The sequence below is a fragment of the Mesoplodon densirostris genome, chromosome 15 (assembly GCF_025265405.1).
Source record: "Mesoplodon densirostris isolate mMesDen1 chromosome 15, mMesDen1 primary haplotype, whole genome shotgun sequence".
NCBI lineage: Eukaryota > Metazoa > Chordata > Mammalia > Artiodactyla > Ziphiidae > Mesoplodon > Mesoplodon densirostris.
The window spans coordinates 38,867,752-38,887,721 of NC_082675.1; the positions used below are offsets into that span (position 1 = coordinate 38,867,752).

Genomic DNA, 19,970 nt, shown 5'->3' on the forward strand with positions numbered 1-19,970 from the left:
AACAGAGGTCATCTGAGTGATTTAATTTTTTTCCTTTTAGTTTATCTGTATTTCCTGTTTTTTCTACTTTAATAAAATGTTATAATAAAAGTATTAATATATAACTACCCCCAAGCAGCTGGTTTTAATTCATGTTTGGATACTTTGCAAAAATAATCTTGTATTAACAACAATAATGATAAAGATGTGTTTCCATGCCCTCTCCAGGCACACCACCTTCCCCGAATCTCCATGTGTTCACCAACCCAAAAGCTCTGTGAACCCTGTCCTTCTGGGTTTTTTGGAGGCTTCACTACAGAGGCAGGATTGATCAAATCATTGGCCACTGGTAACAGAACTCAATCTCCAGCCCCTCTCCCCTCCCCAGGATCAGGGTGTGAGAACTGAAACTTCCAACCCTCTGTGGTCAGCTCCACTGGCAAACAGCCCCAGTCCTTGGGTGAGTTCCAAAGGTCATCTCGTTAACGTAACAAAAGACACTTTCTCCCATCACTTAGGAAATTCCAAAGGTTTTGGGAGCTGTGAGTCAGGACAAGCACTGAAGATGCGGTCAATTATTTCTGAGCTAAATTTATTGTACACACAATATATTTTGTTGAAATTCAGATAAAATAATAAGAACCTAGTCTATTACTCATGGACCCTAGAGCCAACTACGTCACTCACTAGCTGTGTGATTTCAGGCAAAATACGTATCCTTCTTTCTGCTGTTTCCTCCTTTATAAATTAATTGTAACTACTTAGTGATCTGCTAAAAGAACTAAGAGGAGTTTAATATGGGTAAAATGCTTAGAGGAGTTCCTGGTACACAGAAAGACCTTAACTGACGTCATTTCTTTTCCCTCCTAAATGTAAAATAAATTAATTTGTATCAATTTATTTACCCCCAAAAAATTCCTCTGGGAATTAAAAAACATGAAGATTATCTTATATGTTGATCTGTGTTCAGTCAACCAGGCGTGAATGATATAATCAGTCTATTAAAGCAAAATTAAGCACAATGCTGTCTGAAGTTAACCTTCAAATCTGTTAGCTGTATTTATTACTACTAGACTATTTCAAGATTCATGGTTTCCCATTTTAAATGACTTAACCACTAAAAGCTAGCCAACCTGTTTAAGTTAATTTTTCAGTTTTAAAGAGGTATTCAGAAAAACAAAAGTCCCATGACACAGTGGGGTTTTTTTATTCATTAAGTGAGTCAGAAATCAAAGAATATACACAAAAATTTGTTTTATTTTAGAAAAATCTGACTCAATTCTACAGATGTTTTATAGACTTTTCATTTTGTAGGTATGCTATGATAGCAGGATCTCCTCCAGTGTACTTTTCTCATTCTCTGCAATATTTGAACTGAACAGAAGCTAGAACCCCTAAAAGCTTCGACTCCTCCAGTAAAACTGTTTTGATAAATCCTGTATCCTGTACCCTACGACCAATTTTCTTTGATCCAGGGATTAAGCTACAGGGATCTGGAGTTTTGGGATGACTAGACTGCTGAGGCCTACAATGAGACTTACTATAAATATAGACCATAAGCTCCAAAACGACTAAGACTTCGTTTGACACACACTATAGCCCAAGTCATAGCACTGAAAATTAAGTAACCAATACATATTTTTGAAACGCTGGAGTGTGCTTGAAGGACTAAAGCCTCTATTCATAAAACCAAGAACTTAACCTCTCTGTCTTAGTTTTGTAACCCATAAAAGAGGAATGAAAACTACTTCACTAAGTTACAGTGAATTAAATAATACTTACTGAACAATTACAAAACTTATAGCTGACAGAATGTGGAAGGTAAAGAGGGGGAGAATGCAGTCACCAAGGAGTCAAATATCATTTATAAATATTAAACTTAAAGGCAATCAACAAAACTATCAAAATATAGCTAGTAAAAACTGGGAAAAGAAGATTTTACTAAAACACACTTATATACAGCTTGAGAGAGATATATATATACATATAAGCTATACATACAATGTTGGAAACACTGAAAAAGACAAAAGTGCTTAACCAGTGGAGAATGAGACTGGAAATAGGGTAGGGAAAAAGGAGGCTCTTTTTCTTTCATTTTATACCTTACAATTCTGGAAATTTCCATTTCCAGGTATACATACTGCTTTTATAAATTTTCTTTTAAAAGATGAGTTGAAGAATAAAAACTTTGAAGGCCACCCTTTAATTCACCTAAATTAAAATCTTTCTAAGGAAAAAAATGTGAAAGGAAAATTTTCTCCACAATGGAGGTTTGAAGAACAAATGCCCTTAAAAGTACATGTTAAAAGAGAAGTATTTAAATGCTCTTTCTTGCAAGTAATACAATAATGGTATATAAGAAAAAATTTTCAATAATGCCTTTTCATAACTAAGGACCATCTGATTCTGAAATACAATTTTTAAAATTACTTTGGAAGGAACTCAATGATTTACAGAGCAACATCTGTTTTCAACAGTTATTTTCCATTTCTCTAACATCCCTGTCGTGTGTGTGTGTGTGTGTGTGTGTGTGTGTGTGTGTGTGTGTGTGTGTGTATATATATATTTTTTTTTTTTTTTTTTGTGCTGTATGCGGGCCTCTCACTGTTGTGGCCTCTCCCATTGCGAAGCACAGGCTCCGGAAGCGCAGGCTCAGCGGCCATGGCTCACGGGTCCAGCCGCTCTGCGGCATGTGGGATCTTCCCGGACCGGGGCACGAACCCGTGTCCCCTGCATCAGCAGGCAGACTCTCAACCACTGCGCCACCAGGGAAGCCCTGTATATATATTTTTTAAATTATAGTTTTCACCACTTCCTGAGAAAAATCTAAGTTCTAAGAAATAGGTTTTTATGAGAGGTGCTTAAGATGTTCTGAACACCAAAACATTTTCATGGGTAAAATGGTAGAATCTTAAAACTACTTTTTAGTTTTAATAGCTTAAAACTGGAGTTTTAATAGCTTCTGATTAAGAAAAACAAAAATCTAAAAGAAACAGAAGTGATGAAGTCTGGTTTTTATTAAGGTCACCCAATTTATAATTCAGGAAAAAAGTCTAGAGCTCAGTTAATTAGATATTTTTAATAAATGGCAGTAACTTTCTTAAATGATGTCCACCTAATCAACTTGCTGGACTAACCAATGCTTAGTTTTCCCTGGGTAACAGAAGCTGATGCCTGGGGCACACTGACTGTCAACCAGTAAACAACTACTTTGGAATTCCAAAACTAAGTGACGTGATTACCAAGAGTCATTTGTTTGTTCCTATTTGTTTATGCCAATTTATTATTTTAACTATAAAATGCAATCTAATAAACTGCCAAAATTATAGTGCAGGGACTTCCCTGGTGGCGCAGTGGTTAAGAATATGCCTGCCAACGAAGGGGACACGGATTTGAGCCCTGGTCCGGGAAGATCCCACAAGCCGCGGAGCAACAATGCCCATGCGCCACAACTACTGAGCCTGCACTCTAAAGCCTGTGTGCCACAACTACTGAAGCCCGTGCGCCTAGAGCCTGTGCTCCGCAACAAGAGAAGCCACCGCAATGAGAAGCCCATGGACCACAACGAAAAGCAGCCCCTGCTCGCCGCAACTAGAAAAAATAAAAAACCCACACGCAGCAACGAAGACCCAAGGCAGCCAAAAATAAATGAATAAATGAACTTATTTTTTTATAAAAAAAAAAAGCACAGGTATTTGGGTCTGCATCTCCTCTTTAAAAAACAAGAGTGCAAAAATAGTTGTTTTAATGAAAGTTAGGCAGGACATTCTGGGAAAAAGAAAACAGGCCAAGTCTCTTTTAAAAATCAGAAATGCAACAAGAACAATTCTATACCCAGATTCTCAGGTTGCTCTGCAATATTTAAGTTCTTCCTCTATTTTTTTAAAAGTACATCATAAAGGATGGCTATGGGTGTGATTTATATGAGGAAAAAGACAAAGCTAAACTAATTAGAAGATCCATACTCAAAGAAACAGCTTCCCCCCATCAATTACATTTAACATATATTGATAGGCTTCAAATTATAATAAAATGTTTAAACTACGTAATGACCCTATAGAAGACATTGTTCTTTTTGCCCATCCCAAGCCATTCTCTCCCATTCTTTTTTTAACCATTTTGTTTGGGGTGGTAATATGTGTATTTCCAACAATAAATTCCAAATAGTCCAGTGTTTCTCAACAGGGCTGTTACTGGCACTTTAGGCTAGACATTCTACCTTCTATGGAACTGTCACATGCACTGCAAAAAGTTTAGTACCCCTAAACCCTGCCCACCAAATGTCAATACTCTCCACATATTTCCAGATGCTACCTAACAGAAGTTATGTAATAAAAACCCCATTCCCCTACTTTGGGAACCACTGGCATAATAAATCATATTCTCTTACTTCTTTTTGACAGATTCTTGCATTCCCAGCTCTCTTGCAGCTAAGGGTAGCTACCAGGCCCAGTTCTGGTGAATAAGACATAGGGAACTTTGCAAGAGCTTCTGGAAAAATGCTGTTCTTCACTGATAAAAGGAAAAAACCACTTGAGGGACTCTTTTTGAAAGAATACCCACTCCAACCAACATTCCTGCTTTAAATCTGAACATGGTACCTGGACTACAGGAGTTTACTTTATAGACCATGAAGTTACAGCTATGAAGCTAAGAAGTCAACACACTAAGGAGAGGAGGGCACTGAAGGAGAAATACCAGTGTTCATGTTGGGTATTTTTAAAAAAACATTTTTTTGATTGTTGAATGCTGAATGGAACAACCCCAAGACTATGTACCTCCAGACTTCTTCTTAAGAAAACATGTATCCTTATGATCTAAGCTACTATTAGTTGGGTATTCTGATACTAAGGATCTCCACTTGAATCAACTTCTTTGATTAACTGACCCAATTTTCCCAATTGTGTCAGTTAAGACAACATCTGTAATTACATCATCAAATCTATTACTACAGGAATAATATTTATCTTAAGGTATACTCGGGTCAGACCTAACTAAAAGTCAAATGAAGAATTATGAGATTCTTTTCTCTCCTGTCATTCTCAAATACTAAGGAATCCAAAACATCCCTTTATTAGGATTCATCAATTAAGCACTTTTCAACTTGTAGCAATAATCTCCCAGTATATAAGAAATATTTCATTTGATGTCAGTCTCATCTCAGGGTCATCTGGGCTTAGTGAGCAAATCTACTGACCTCTTCAGTTTCACTCATGATTTTAAAAAATTCATGGCCCAAACTCCCCTCCACCCCAAGTCCCAAATCCATTACTGAAAAATGTTCTCTAAACATGTATCTTTGGGAGTTCCACTCCCAGTTAAGATAAAGAAGGTCATAAAAAGATCACTGGTCCTGTTGTAATAAGAAAACACCCAATAAACTAAAAAACATTTTGTTTTCTTTTTTTTTTTAAGGCAATGAAGAGCTGTGGACTGATTTCCAGAGATGAACGCACCCTACCTAGGTGAGCAGAGACCAGCAGCCATTTTTACCCCTGAGACATTGACCAATCAGTGTGTTAGAGGAGCAGGATTGCCACAGGCAGAGGACAAGAAAAGTCTCCTACTGGGACAGGGAAAAATCAATCAAATTCTTAATGGTCATAAGTGAGCTGGCGTGGAAGTCTGAAATCTGGAGGAGCGCGAAACACAGAAGTAATTCTCCACCAACTCTCTCCCATGGGATATCTGCTGAGTGGGGCTAGGAGGTATAGAGAGATTTGTGTATTGTGGAGTTTAGATCCTCAACCTCTGCTGGAGAAAGGCACTTGATCCCAACCTTAAGACATTAAAAACCCAAATGGATAAAATAACTAAAAATTTCAACCCAACTCAACTCCTAATGAAATCTAAGAGATCAGCCCCTTAACGTAGTTGCCAGACAGAAAGAAGGGAAAGCTTTGGCTAGGGGGCGGGGGGCAGCGGCAGGGAAGGGAATTATCTGATTATCTACTTCAGTTGCTAGTGTTCTTTTATACACAATGTCCAATGTCCAAGAAAAACTTACAAGGCAAGACAGGAAGATTTAATATTGTCAACAGGTCAGTTCTTCCCAACTTCATCTATAGAGTCAATGCAATCCCAATCAAAATCCCAGCAAGCTATTTTGTGGATACTGACAAAGTGATTCTTAAGTTTATATGGAGAGGCAAAAAAGTCAGAATAGCTAACACAATATTGAAAATGAACAGGGTCAGCGAACTAACACTATTGGACATCAAGACTTACTGTAAAGCTACAATCATCAAGCCAGTGTGACACTGGTGAAAGAAGAAACAAAGAGACAATGAAACAGAATAGAAAGCTCAGAAACAGACCCACATATAGTCAACTGATCTTTGGTAAAAAGCAACAGCAATACAATGGAGAAAAGATAGTCTTTTCAACAAATGGTGCTGGAACTACTACTATATGTCCACGTGCAAAAAAAAAAAAAAAAAAAAAGGATTTAGACACAGACCTTACACCCTTCACAAAAATTAACTCAAAATGGACCATAGATGTAAATGTGAAATGCAAAACTATAAAAACTCCTAGGAGATAACAAAGGGAAAAATCCAGATGACCTTAGGTATGGCAATAATTCTTTAGATACAACACCAAAAGCACAATCCATGAAAGAAAGAACGGATAAGATGGACTTCATTAAACTTAAAATTAAAAACTTCTGCTCTGCAAAAGACACTGTCCAGAGGATGAGAAGACAAACCTCAGACTGGGAGATATCAATATTTACAATGACCTAGCTCATAAAGGGCTGTCATCCAAAATATACAAAGAATTCTTAAAACTCAACAATAAGAAAACAAACAACCTGTTAAAAAATGGGCCAGGGACTTCCCTGGTGGCGCAGTGGTTAAGAATCCGCCTACCAATGCAGGGGACACGGGTTTGAGACCCGGTCCAGGAAGATCCCACATGTCGCGGAGCAACTAAGCCCGTGCGGCCACAACTACTGAGTCTGTGCTCTAGAGCCTGCGAGCCACAACTACTGAAGCCTGCGCGCCACAACTGCTGAAGCCTGTGCACCTAGAGCCCGTGCTCCACAGCAAGAGAAACCACAGCAATGAGAAGCCCGCACACCTCAACGAAGAGTAGACCCTGCTCAACACAACTAGAGAAAGCCCGTGTGCAGCAACAAGGACCAATGCAGCCAAAAATTAATTAATTAATTAATTAATTAAAAAAAGAAAAAAAAAGGGCCAAAGATCTGGACAGATGCCTCACCAAAGAAGATATACAGATGGCAAATAAGCATATGAAAAGATGCTCCCTATTCTGTCACCATGGGAATGCAAATTAAAACAACAGTAAGATCCAATACACAACCATTAGGATGGCTAAAACCCAGAACGCTGACAACATCAAATTCTGGCAAGAATGTGGAGCAACAGAAAATCTCATTCATTGCTGGTGGGAATGCAAAATGGTACAGCCACTTTGGAAAACAGTTTGGCAGTTCTCACAAAACTAGACATACTCCTACCATACGACCCAGCATTTGCACTCCTTAGTATTTACAAAAACGAGTTGAAAAGGTATGTCCACACAAAAACCTGCACATGGACATTTACAGCAGCTTTATTCACAATTGCCGAAATGTGGAAGCAACCAAGATGTTCTTCAGTAGGTGAATAGGTAAATAAATTATGATACATCAGGATAATAAAATATTATTCATCACTAAAAAGAAATGAGCTATCATGAAAAGATACAGAGTAACTTTCAATGCATAACAGTAAGTGAAAGAAGTCAATGTGAAAAGGCTACATACTGTATGATTCCAATTACATACCATTCTGGAAAAGGCCAAACTTTGGAAACAGTTAAAAAGATCAGTGGTTGCCAGGGGCTGGGGAGAACAGAAAAACTATTCTGTATGACATTACTGGATACATGTCATTATGTATCTTTTAAACCCATGAAATGTAAAACACCAAGAGTGAACCCTAATATATACTATGGACTTTGGGTGATAATTTGTCAATGTAGGTTCATCAACTGCAACAAATGTACCACTCTGGTGTGGAATGTCAAGCATATGTAGGGGCAGGAGTATACAGGAACTCTCTCTACCGTAGGCTCAATTTCCCTATAAACTGCTCTATAAAAATAAAGTCTATAAAAAAAAAAGTAAGACCATGGACAGAAATAGGAAATTATGATCCAAGATCAAGAGGGAAAAAGTCAGTAGAAACAGGCCCAGTGTGACCCAAATGTTTGAATTAGCAGAAAAGAACTTTAAAATTGCTATTACACGTATGCTAAAGATTTTAAAGGACAAGAGGAAAAACTACGTGAAAGAAGAATTTCAGGAGAGAAACTAAAACTCTCAAAGATTTAATTCCTATGATAGAAGGATTAGAAGCATTATTTTTATATATAAAGAAAAATTTATCTTACAGAAAATTAAAATTAAATACAACTGAAGAAAAACCACTGGTACAAAATAATCTATAATGACCTCTTACATCTTAGCAAAAAAAAAAAAAGAGTTAAATTCCTTTGACTATTTTTCTAAACAAAGAACAAACGATTTTAGCACCTAAATTCAGTCAGATATATAATGCAATATGCAAACCTAGTTAATAAACCTCTAACTGCCACAATGAATTCAAATTTGAGCTGCTTTACATATTTTGAAGTATGTTACTATTCTGTCTAACTTACAATATGTTCCATGTCCCCCAAATATATTTATATTATTAATTCCCAATGATTTAATATCAACAAATATCAGAGTTGCCAAAGTCCAGAGAAATCTTCTGGTTTAATCTCATTTTTAAATGAGAAAACTGAAACTCACCACTCTTGTTCTGAGGCTTCAAATCAAAATCTGTTCTTTAACTCAATGTATTTGTTGAGCCCCTACTACGCATTGGCAGGTGCTCTTCAGCATGATAAACAGACTATCAAGGATTCTGCTTCGACACAGCTTCTCCTCCAGTGGGGAATACACACAACAAACTTTCAAAGTGTGGTAAGTTATACAGACAGAAGAGGGACAAGGGGAGCTATTTTGTACTGGGTGGTCAGGGAGGGTGTCTTTAAGACCAGAATGAAGAGAGCCAGTATGTGAAGATCTGAGAGAACACTCCAAGAAAAAGTAATATAAGTACAAATACACTAAGAATGGAATGTGGCTGAAGTGGTTTAAGAACAGAAGGAAGATCTGCATGACCGGAGTACAGCAAGTAAGGGGAAGAGTGTAAGGAGATGTGATTAGAGAAGGGGGAGTGTGCCGGGCCTTGATGCCACAGTTAAGTACTCTGAATTTTATTCTATGTGTGATGCGAAATCACTGGAAAATTTTAAAGAAAGGAAGGACATAATCTGATTCAAGTTTTTAAAAGACTGCTATGGACAACATGGAGAAAGATTAAAGGAAAACAAAAATGGAAGCTGGGAGACCAGTTAGGAAAGCACTACACAAATGGTCCAGGCAAAAAATGATGCCAGCTTGGTTCAGAGCAGGAGCAGTAGACATGACAAAAGTGGGAGTATTTGGAATCTATTTTGAAGATGAAATTCACTAATAGATTGAGTTAGAAGCACAATAAAAAGAAAACTGAAGGACTGTTCTGAAGTTTTCAGCTTGTGGATATGAGTAAATGGCAGTACCATCTCTGGAATAGAGAAAAGTAGAGGAAAAACAGATTGAAGTTTTTATTTGCCACTACACTCCCCAGAGTTTGTCAACACTTTTCTACTAAGCCTGGGCTCTAGAGCCCACGAGCCACAACTAATGAGCCCACATGCCACAATTACTGAAGCCCGCATGCCTAGAGCCCATGCTCCGCAACAGGAGAAGCCACCACAATGAGAAGCCCACGCACCGCAACGAAGAGTAGCCCCCGCTGGCCACAACTAGAGAAAGCCTGCGCGTAGCAACGAAGACCCAACGCAGCCATAAATAAATAAATAAATAAATAAATAAATTTATTTATTTATTTATTTATTTATTTTAAAAAATGTAAAATTTTGTTGCATGTAACATTCATTCTAAAGGTATTCTTTCTCCAATATATGGCCTTCACATCCCAAAGGAAAATTACTTTCTGACTGCTCCCATTCTACATTTATACACCACATTATTTTAAGTCTTTAAGATATAATAAGTTAGACAAACTAAAAATGTGTGTCAGGGAAAAGAGAAAAAACACTTGGATGCTTGAAATAAGACATTTGGTAATTTTTATGTAACAAATTCCTACCTGTTTCTAAAGAAACTACTTCTTAACTTTCAACTTTCAACCTTTAAGCAGGGAAACTCAATGAAACTCAGACCAAATTCTGAGTCGGCTCTCTGAATTCCTCCTACAAATATACCTGGGCTCCCTATTCCCTAACAATGTCGGAGTACAGTTCTAAGAGCCAATGCTACTTTGCTTCGGATTCCTTTCCCAATCCCAAGACTTAAAAATCCCTATTCCTGCTCCACACCCAGTTTCCTCTTTGTCCTAATTATCTTCAAAAGGAATATAGAAAAAGTATGCAGAAGTAAATTCACATGTATTCAAGTTTCACATAAAAGAAATTAAAGGTTACTGGATCATGGCTTCCCTGACTCAGCTTTCTGTAGCAGCACTGCCTAACTGAACTCACTGTGACAATACAAATATTCTACATCTACACTAACACGTAGCCTCTAGCAACATGTGACTACTGAGCACTGGTTACTGTAACTGAGGAACAGCATTTTTCTTTCTGTGGTTTAGTGCTACCATACTGGATAGTGCAGCTGTACATCTAATCAGGGATCTGTCAAATCCTTCTTCGAAGTTTTTCTTGTCATCAAGACATGAAAACAAACCCCTCTTCTGATCACTGCTCTACCAAAGTAATTATCACTTCTAAACTGCAAAGCTAATTTATAATTTAATTTTTTTATTAGTTTCTGCTTTATAACAAAGTGAATCAGTCATACATATACATCTGTTCCCACATCCCTTCCCTCTTGCGTCTCCCTCCCTCCCACCCTTCCTATCCCACCCTTCCAGGTGGTCACACAGCACGAGCTGATCTCCCTGTGCTATGCAGCTGCTTCCCACTGTCTATCTACCTTACATTTGGTACTGTATATATGTCCATGCCTCTCTTTCGCTTTATAATTTAATTTAAATAGTTAATATTGATTTATTGCTTTAATAGTTACTTAAATCTTCTATTGTTAACTTTTCATTTCTTTCAGGCTTTGTTCCTAAATTTGAAGGCAAGGGTATATCAAATACCCTTGAGAGTAAGGTCCTCCACAAAGCATTCAGTCAAATGTTAATCAATTCAAAGGAGATAAGGGAAAGACAGAGGTAAGAAAGATTAAGTTAGGAGATTTTCTGCAAAGAACCCACACATTATTCCTCTTCTGCATTACTAAAAGCTCAAAATACAGATGAGTTCTGGACAGGTTCCTTGCCTAGCAACGTGGCTCAATGCTCTTGGGGGAGTTTTTCCTGCTTTCTCTTCACACCTTTAGGAAAACAGTATCTTAGTTCATGAAGGGAAACTGAAATGAACCTAGGTCTAAACCAGAATCCAGGCTCCCCCTGAGGCCTTAAGGGGCTCCTTCCTAAATAGTTTCTAGTAAGTCAGATAAAATACATTTCCTCAAATGGTGTCAATGAGGCAGATGGAGTACAATGAAGGAATAGAGAAAGAGAGCACCATCACTCTCTCCCCTACCCCAAACCAAAGAGGATAAGGAAAAGAAAAAGAAAATATTTTAGTCAACCAAAAGTAGCCTCTGTGGCATCAATTTCTATTGATACTATGGCTATATAATTTATATGTTATTTAAATCTTTTGAAAAGAAGACTTCAGCCTTTTTTTTTTTTTTTTTTTTTTTTGCGGTATGCGGGCCTCTCACTGTTGTGGCCTCTCCCGTTGCGGAGCACAGGCTCCGGACGCGCAGGCTCAGCGGCCATGGCTCACGGGCCCAGCCGCTCCGCGGCATATGGGATCCTCCCAGACCGGGGCACGAACCCGTATCCCCTGCATCGGCAGGCGGACTCTCAACCACTTGTGCCACCAGGGAGGCCCGACTTCAGCCATTTTAACCTGTCATAGATTATTACCATGTCTAAGGGAAACTTTTTACCCTAAGGAAAAACTACTTATTTTCTAAAGAATGTTTGATTAAAATATAAAAAGCATAACTCATTCTAATTTATTCTAAGTGGAAGAAAACTTGATTTCCAATCGCTGAACACTGCCCATTTGAAATAAATAAAAGCCAGAGCACGAAATGACTTCTTTTCTATATGCTTCTCTCCAAGAATCATACACAACAGATGAACTGGCATTTAAAAAGCTTAGATGTTTCATCAAACACTTAAGAATACTTAATGCAAAAGCACAATATTAGGTGCCCAATAAATGATTCATGTCACAACCCAAAATCCAGGGTTGTGATCACAGCAGAATATCTTTAACATAGGTATGTTTTTATCCTCTCTCCATACACTAGAAAAGAATGCTACAATGTTCTGGAGGAGTTTCTACCTTAAAATCTATGTATACCTACACATTTGAAAACAGCAAAAGATAAGAACATTAACTTTGATGTTAGTGAAGGATGGCCAACTGCTAAACTCGATTCCTTCTCTTGAGCTTATTTCAAAAATAAATAAAATAACCCATAGCTCTGTCCCATCAAGGAGGGTGGGGGTGGGGTCTGGGGCAGGAATCAGTCTTCCCTAAGTTGCTCTACTGCTTTACAGCTTTGCAAGAGCCAGAATTTGTTGAGAAGGTGATGACTCCACCTTGTTCCATAAACTAATTTCCTTTGGTATTGTGGAAGAGCAGAGTACATTAATTCCTGGTTGATTTCTTTACAGATTGTGTCAGAAATTAAGAACTTCCTTTAAAATAAAGAATTAAGTCTTTTAAACCACATCTTTTCATAATTTGAGGAAACTGGTTGCGAGAATCAGATAATGTAACTTGAGCAGAACACATTTTAACTTCTACCAGATTCACATATGTAAAATAAACAAATATTTTTGCCAAAGAAGTATTCTATAATTTAGCTGCCTGATAGAGCTATTTTTCTTTTCAAGTTGTAAGGATATTAATCCAGTCAAATTGGAAAAGTACAAATTTCAAGTGACAATATCTAGCTATAGATATTCTATGTCCACACACCTTATATTTTATTTAGTTAAGCAGTAGGAGGGTGTATGTGTGGAAAAGCAGATGAAATAAGGAATATAAAGGATCATCACAGAAGGGAACCAAAAAAAGAAAACCCCACTTATCTTGGGAAGAAGTAACTGGATAAATAAAACCATGAATATAAATCCTTCAACCAAAGGTAAGGATACAAATTTAACTGAAGCCAATAAAGATCTTTAAATAATCCAACATCTGGTGCCTATATGAAATGAATTGGTGATCTCAGTTCAGATATCCTGGAGGTCTTATTAATGTGAGTGTACAGTACTGAAGGTAACATGTATAAAATAAAAATAAATTCCATTTCAGATATGGGTAAACAGCAATTACATTAAATTACTATGTTCACAAGATATCTGAAATGGTTCAAAATTATTTAAAATTTTGCTACTTCCAAAAACAAGTATTAAGTAATACCCATTATGCCTCAAATGCACATACATCAAAAAATACATACTAAAACTTATTTACTTTGTGGGATTTTTTTTAAGTATACTACAAATTCTGAGGTTTTAACCATCAAGAATTTCTCTCTTTAATTTTATTAAGAAAAGCTCTCATGTTAGCAAAGAGAAGTTAAGGAAATCCCCAGTCTATTTGGTATAATATACAGCACTATCAATCCCTCAAATAAAAAGTGTGTCAAGCTATACTGAATATTAAGCAGGCTTATCAATAGTTAATAATTGTTAAAATCAAAGGAAAATTTTTTAAATACTCAAGTTGAACAGCATTACTTGTTAGAAGAGGTTCAATAACACTTTAAAAATATAACTTAAATTCAAAAATCCCACAACATACACCAGCCAGAATAAATTTGCTGGGTTTTATGTTTGGCTCTGTTTTAAAATAAGCCTGTATATATACTACAAGGGCTTTGTATATATTACCATTTCCTAAAGACAAAAATTTTTCAATGACTTAAATTTGGCAATTCATCTCTACTTATCTGATTCTGCATTTTAGAAGGCATGAATTCCACTTACCACATATTTTACAGCACTTATAAACTGGTTGTGGAAGAGCAGATGCTGTGTTTCATCTTCTGGATTTGAAGCTGTGTAAAGCATGCCACAAACATTACAGGAAACTGCTCCAAATCTTTTTTGTCCTGCATCCTATTTATAAAAAACAAACAGAAGGTTTTTTCCCCCCCAAAAGAATAATTCCAGAACATCAGCCTCTAAAGCTATAACATGAACATAGAGTGAGAAGTGTTTAAAATAACATTCAATGTTGATTATAAAAGCTAAGATGTTGGGGCTTCCCTGGTGGCGCAGTGGTTGAGAGTCCGCCTGCCGATGCAGGGGACACGGGTTCGTGCCCCGGTCCGGGAAGATCCCACATGCCACGGAGCGGCTAGGCCCGTGAGCCATGGCTGCTGAGCCTGCGCGTCCAGAGCCTGTGCTCCACGACGGGAGCGGCCACAACAGTGAGAGGCCCGCGTACCACAAAAAAAACAAAAACAAAAAAACAAACAAAAAAAACCCTAAGATGTTAATCTTTGAAATCTGTATGTAATTTTATTAAGAACTGTTTTCCATTTTAGTAATCACTCACTCCACAGCATTTAATAACAACTGAAAGGAACTGAGAAGTATCTTTAACACTACAATCTTAGTTCTAAAGCCCCAAACAGCAAATACTTTATAAATAAGAACTAGTATGTATTTTGTATCTGTGAATAATTATACTGCTAAAGTTAGAAGAAATAATGTTTCAGAGACATCTTTGGTTTTGCTCTAGTTATATTAAAAAGAGTATTTATGTCACCAGAAACTCGAGAAAAGGTAAAATTAAACATTTTCTATTTTCTTTATATCAAACAAGTATGAAAGACTGATTATAATCACCTGTACTCCAGTAATTCATACTTGTGCTGTAGAATAGTAATTGTTTACAAAAGGTTTTCTATTCTTGTCCTTATTTAACAAGAAAAATTACAGCAATATGATCTAACTTTAAGAATAATATATTAACTAAAAAAAGCATAATCCCTTTATTTTCCCTTCTCTAAAACTGTATAATTTCAACTAATTACAGGAAAAAAAAGGATCTCAGATAACTGTATGCCAGTGCCTTACAGCTAGGGTCACAGAGCAGAGAGAAATCAAATGGTAAATAAAAGATTGTATAAAAAACTAAAGGGAAGTTCATTCTAAAAGATTCAAACTACTGACAAAATGTTACCTGAAATTTCAGGGAGTTAAAAAAATTTTTTTAAATTGTGGTTAAGATATAAAACATAGTATTTACCATCTTAACCATTTTTAAGTGTACAGTTCAGTAGTATTTAGTACACTCACATTGTTGTGCAACCAATCTACAGAATTATTTTTATTTTGCAAAACTGAAACTCTAGGGACTTCCCTGGCAGTCCAGTGGTTAGGGCTCCACACTTCCACTGCAGGGGCACAGGTTCCATCCCTGGTCAGGGAACTAAGATCCCACATGCCACAAGGAGCAGCCAAAAAAACAAAAACAAAACAAAAAACTGAAACTCTATACCCATTAAACAACAGCTCCCCAACACCGCCCCCCCAGCTCCTGGAAACCACCATTCTACTTTCTATCTCTATGAATTTGACTATTCTAGGTACCTTATATAAGTAGAATCATACAGTATTTGTCTTTTTGTGACTGACTTATTTCACTTAGATAATGTCCTCAAGGTTCAACCATATTATAACATGTCAGAATTACCTTCCTTTTTAAAGGCTGAATAATATTCCACTGTATACATACACAACACATTTTGTTCAGCCATTCACCCACTGATGGACACTTTAGTTGCTTCCACCTTTTGGCTACTGTGAATAACAAACACAGGTATACAAATATCTCTTCAAGAAGGCAGTTTTCACAGTAATGAGTAAGCAGCTACCTTAGTCTCCTCACTGGTAAATGGAAAATAATAGTAGTACCTATCTCATACTTTTTTATAAGGCTTAACTTAATTAAGTGGAGGAGATGGAACAATGCATTCAAAAATATTAGCTGTTATTATGATCATTAACATCATCATCATTACCATCAACTCTTGACCAGCACTATCCAATAGAAATGTGATCCACAAAGGTAATTTTAAATTTACTAGTAGCCACATTAAAGACTGCAAAAGCAAACAGGTAAAATTAATTTTAATAATATATTTTATTTAATAAAACATATCCCAAATGTTATAATTTCAACATGTATTAAATATTTTTAAAAATTAGTGAGATACTTTACATGCTTTTTTGTACTAATCTTTGAAAGGCAATATATATGTTTACACATAGAGCATACCTCGGTTGTGACAAACAACATTTCAAGTGCTCAACAGTCACATGTGGCTACCATATTGGACAGTGCAGCTCTAGATTCTACCTGTCTAATCCTGTTTCACTATCATACTGATTTGACAAAACATTATTAAATTCGATGAAACAACTATTTCCCTCACTAATCTTTCTCAAAAATTTCTAGACAATTCTTACAAAGTTATTCTCCCATACTAAAGTTATAATCAATCATCTAGTACCAAAAAATCCTATTAATTATGTTAACTGGAACTACATTAAATGTTCCTATTATTTTGGGTTCTTCATTTTTTTATACTGTGCTCACTCAAATTAGATTTTTTTTTTTTTTTTTTGCGGTACACAGGCCTCTCACTGCTGTGGTGTCTCCCACTGCGGAGCACAGGCTCCGGATGCACAGCCTCAGCGGCCATGGCTCACAGGCCCAGACGTTCTGTGGCATGTGGGATCTTCCCGGACCGGGGCATGAACCCGTGTCCCCTGCATCAGCAGGCGGACTCTCAACCACTGCGCCACCAGGGAAGCCCTCAAATTAGATTTTTAATCAATCAAAATATCTCCTTCTTTTCCACCTTGCCACCAAATTTTACTTATTTTCAAATTCAAGTTAACTATTGGTTTATCTTCCTGTAAAATATAGTTTTAAAATTATAACATACACTAAAATACAGATATTTAAAATCATGTTATTTATTAAGCTCCATGTTATTTTAATATTTAAACTACTAAAAAAAGGTAGTGATCAAATGACACATTTAAGAAATAACAAATGTGAAATAAAGTGTCAATCTGTTGTAAATAAAACTAGCAGTATGGAAATTTGAATTTTTATTATTTGTTACAGGATGGAATCACTGGGGGGGGTGGCTGTCGTAATATCAAGAATATTTCCATAATTAAGACTTATGGCGACAAAAAACCTCTTTAGGAAAAAAATGAATTTATTCCTTGACAATGTGCATAAATAAGATGTTTATAACATTTCACCAAAAAGGTCAAGTTGTATACTTACTATGATCAACTGTTTTTCATCAGCTTTCTCTGCTTCTTTTAGTTTCAATTCTTTTGGAATTGTTATCTCCAAATGGGAATTACACTTAGGCCAAGAATGATTTGGTGGTATCTCCCTTTAAAAAAACAACCAACCAAACAAACAAACAAAAACTATTAAATGTTATAGATCCATATCACTTCAAATCACTGGTAGGAAAAAAAAAAAACGTATTTTCTATACAACACTGACAAATATCAATTCCAAGGGGGGAAAAATAACATTTTAAAAACCAAAACAGGGAATGAAACCCAAAGAAACAACTAACTTGCATCAAATAAACAAAAAACTGCAGCACTAACTATAGTATAAGTAAGTTTTACATTTCATAGTTTTAGCCATTTGAGTCACTACAGTTTGTCCTAAATACTGTTTTCAGTAATGAGTAAAGCTAAAAAATCATACTAATTTAATTTTGAAATTAAAGACAACAAAAAGCTTTTAAGCTACTGAAAACACTTTTACATGTTGCTAATACTCATATCATGGGGGTTTTGGGGAAAAAGGAGCATTCTCAAACACTGTTGCTGGGAGTATAAGACACAACCAATTTGCAGGGAAATTTGGCAATGCAGGTTAAGTCCTATAGCTATGAATTTATCCTAGATACAGTCACATAAGTGGACAAAGATATATGTGTTTATTGCAGGAATTTTTTTTCTGATAGGAATAAACTAGAAACAACCAAAGTTTCTATAAAGTAAAGAACTGTTAAACAATGGAATATTCACACAATGAAATCTACTGCAGAATTTAAAAGAATGAGGAAGGAATGTAGAAAAGATGCCCATAATACATTAAGTAAAAAAATAAAAGCTACGAAATAGTATGTACAGACATAGGAAAAACTAAAATGAAAAGAGAACTTGTATCACCTCTATGTGAAAAACCGAGGGTTACTAGCACAACCTTTCAGGGGAAAAAAACCCCAAACTCAAAACTTACAGGTATAAAATCCTTAAGTTCTCATACTTATACTTATATTAAACTAACACCTTACCTGTTATCACTGGTCTTAGATGCTTGGTTAGTGAGTATATTGTGCTGTTTGGGAGCTGAACCTGTGATTTAATCAAAAGATGGGTTATGTACTAAGCCTTTGTACTAGCTCTCCATCTAATGGTTAAAAATTATAATAAAGACAAAACCTCAGTGCACTAAATGCTTTATTTTTAATAAACACCATTTGATAAAATTAGAGCCCCTTCCTAGAAATTACTCTTCAGAGCTGCGAAGAGATCTAATGGTAGATCAAGTCTGTCTCTAGTTTCACCAATAATTACTAGCACCGAACAATAAAGGAAACTGTTTAAATGCTTGCATAATTATACAATCTCTAAATGGAAATAAATGAAAACATGTTTAAAAAAACCTGTAGGACTTCCCTGGTGGCACAGTGGTTAAGAATCCGTCTGCCAACGCAGGGGACACAGGTTCGATCTCTGGTCCAGGAAGACCCCACATGCCACGGAGCAACTAAGCATGTGCGCCACAACTACTAAGCCTGCATTCTAGAGCCCGTGAGCCACAACTACTGAAGCCCGTGAGCCTAGAGCCCGTGCTCTGCAACAAGAGAAGCCACTGCAATGAGAAGCCCGAGCACCGCAAAGAAAAGCAGACCCCACTCATTCCAAGTAGAGAAAGTCCGCGCACAGCAATGAAGACTCAATGCAGTCAAAAATAAAATATAAATAAATAAATTTATAAAAAACCAAACCCAAACAAAAAAAACCCTGTAGTCTCTGGAGTTTTAATCACATTGCTAATCAAATAATGCAATAATCAATTTATTTTCTAATGAATAAATGCATTTCTTGTGTTCATAGTATACTTCCCCTTCCCCCACTAAGAGAAAAGGTTAAATGACATGCAATGGAAGCAATTATCTGAACTCAATATTTTGCTCCAAGTGTATCTTTCCTTTACCAGAGAGAAACAACAGAAATTAGGAATTTCTTTTCTGTTTCTCCTGGTGCTTCATCTGATATAGGTGCACTAATCCCCATTCAAGAGTTCAAATAATACTTGCCTAATTTTTTTTTTTTTTTTTTTGGCCACGCCACACAGCTTGCGGGATCTTAGTTCCCGGACCAGGGGCTGAACCTGGATCCCAGCAATGAAAGTGCCGAGTCCTAACCACTGGACTGCCAGGGAATTCCCCCGAAATTTTTCATAAGGTTACAAAGATAAAGTTTTTTTATGGTATAAGTGGACAAACTGCAGCAACTGATTAAATTCTTAATTCAAAGATAGAATTACTAAGATGGAAAACTGAGTAATTAAGGGTTAAAGATAAGAACCTGAAGTGGTAAAGCACAGTCATTTATACTTGAGAAATAATGCTACCACTAATTTAAGCAATTCATTAAGTAACACTTCTCCAGAAAGTAAGTCCACAAACAAAAGATTGAAAAACAAAAGAATTTTTGGTAGGGAATCAAAGAATCATCTTAAGTACTGTAAACAAG

General features: G+C 36.4%; 1 protein-coding gene across 2 annotated transcripts in view; it reads right to left on the bottom strand.

Annotated features, from left to right (window-relative positions):
* ESCO1 (establishment of sister chromatid cohesion N-acetyltransferase 1) overlaps positions 1-19,970 on the bottom strand; it is a 67,145-nt gene that overhangs the window by 17,307 nt on the left and 29,868 nt on the right. For both annotated transcript variants that reach the window (XR_009534517.1, XM_060118823.1), the window contains exons 6-8: positions 18,503-18,563; positions 17,464-17,578; positions 14,136-14,267 (exon numbers count right to left, since the gene is read on the bottom strand). Coding sequence is in view for 1 of the 2 variants with exons in the window: in XM_060118823.1 (XP_059974806.1) it covers positions 14,136-14,267; positions 17,464-17,578; positions 18,503-18,563 (308 nt within the window). In the remaining variant the exon portion in view is untranslated. The remainder of the gene's footprint in view (positions 1-14,135; positions 14,268-17,463; positions 17,579-18,502; positions 18,564-19,970) is intronic.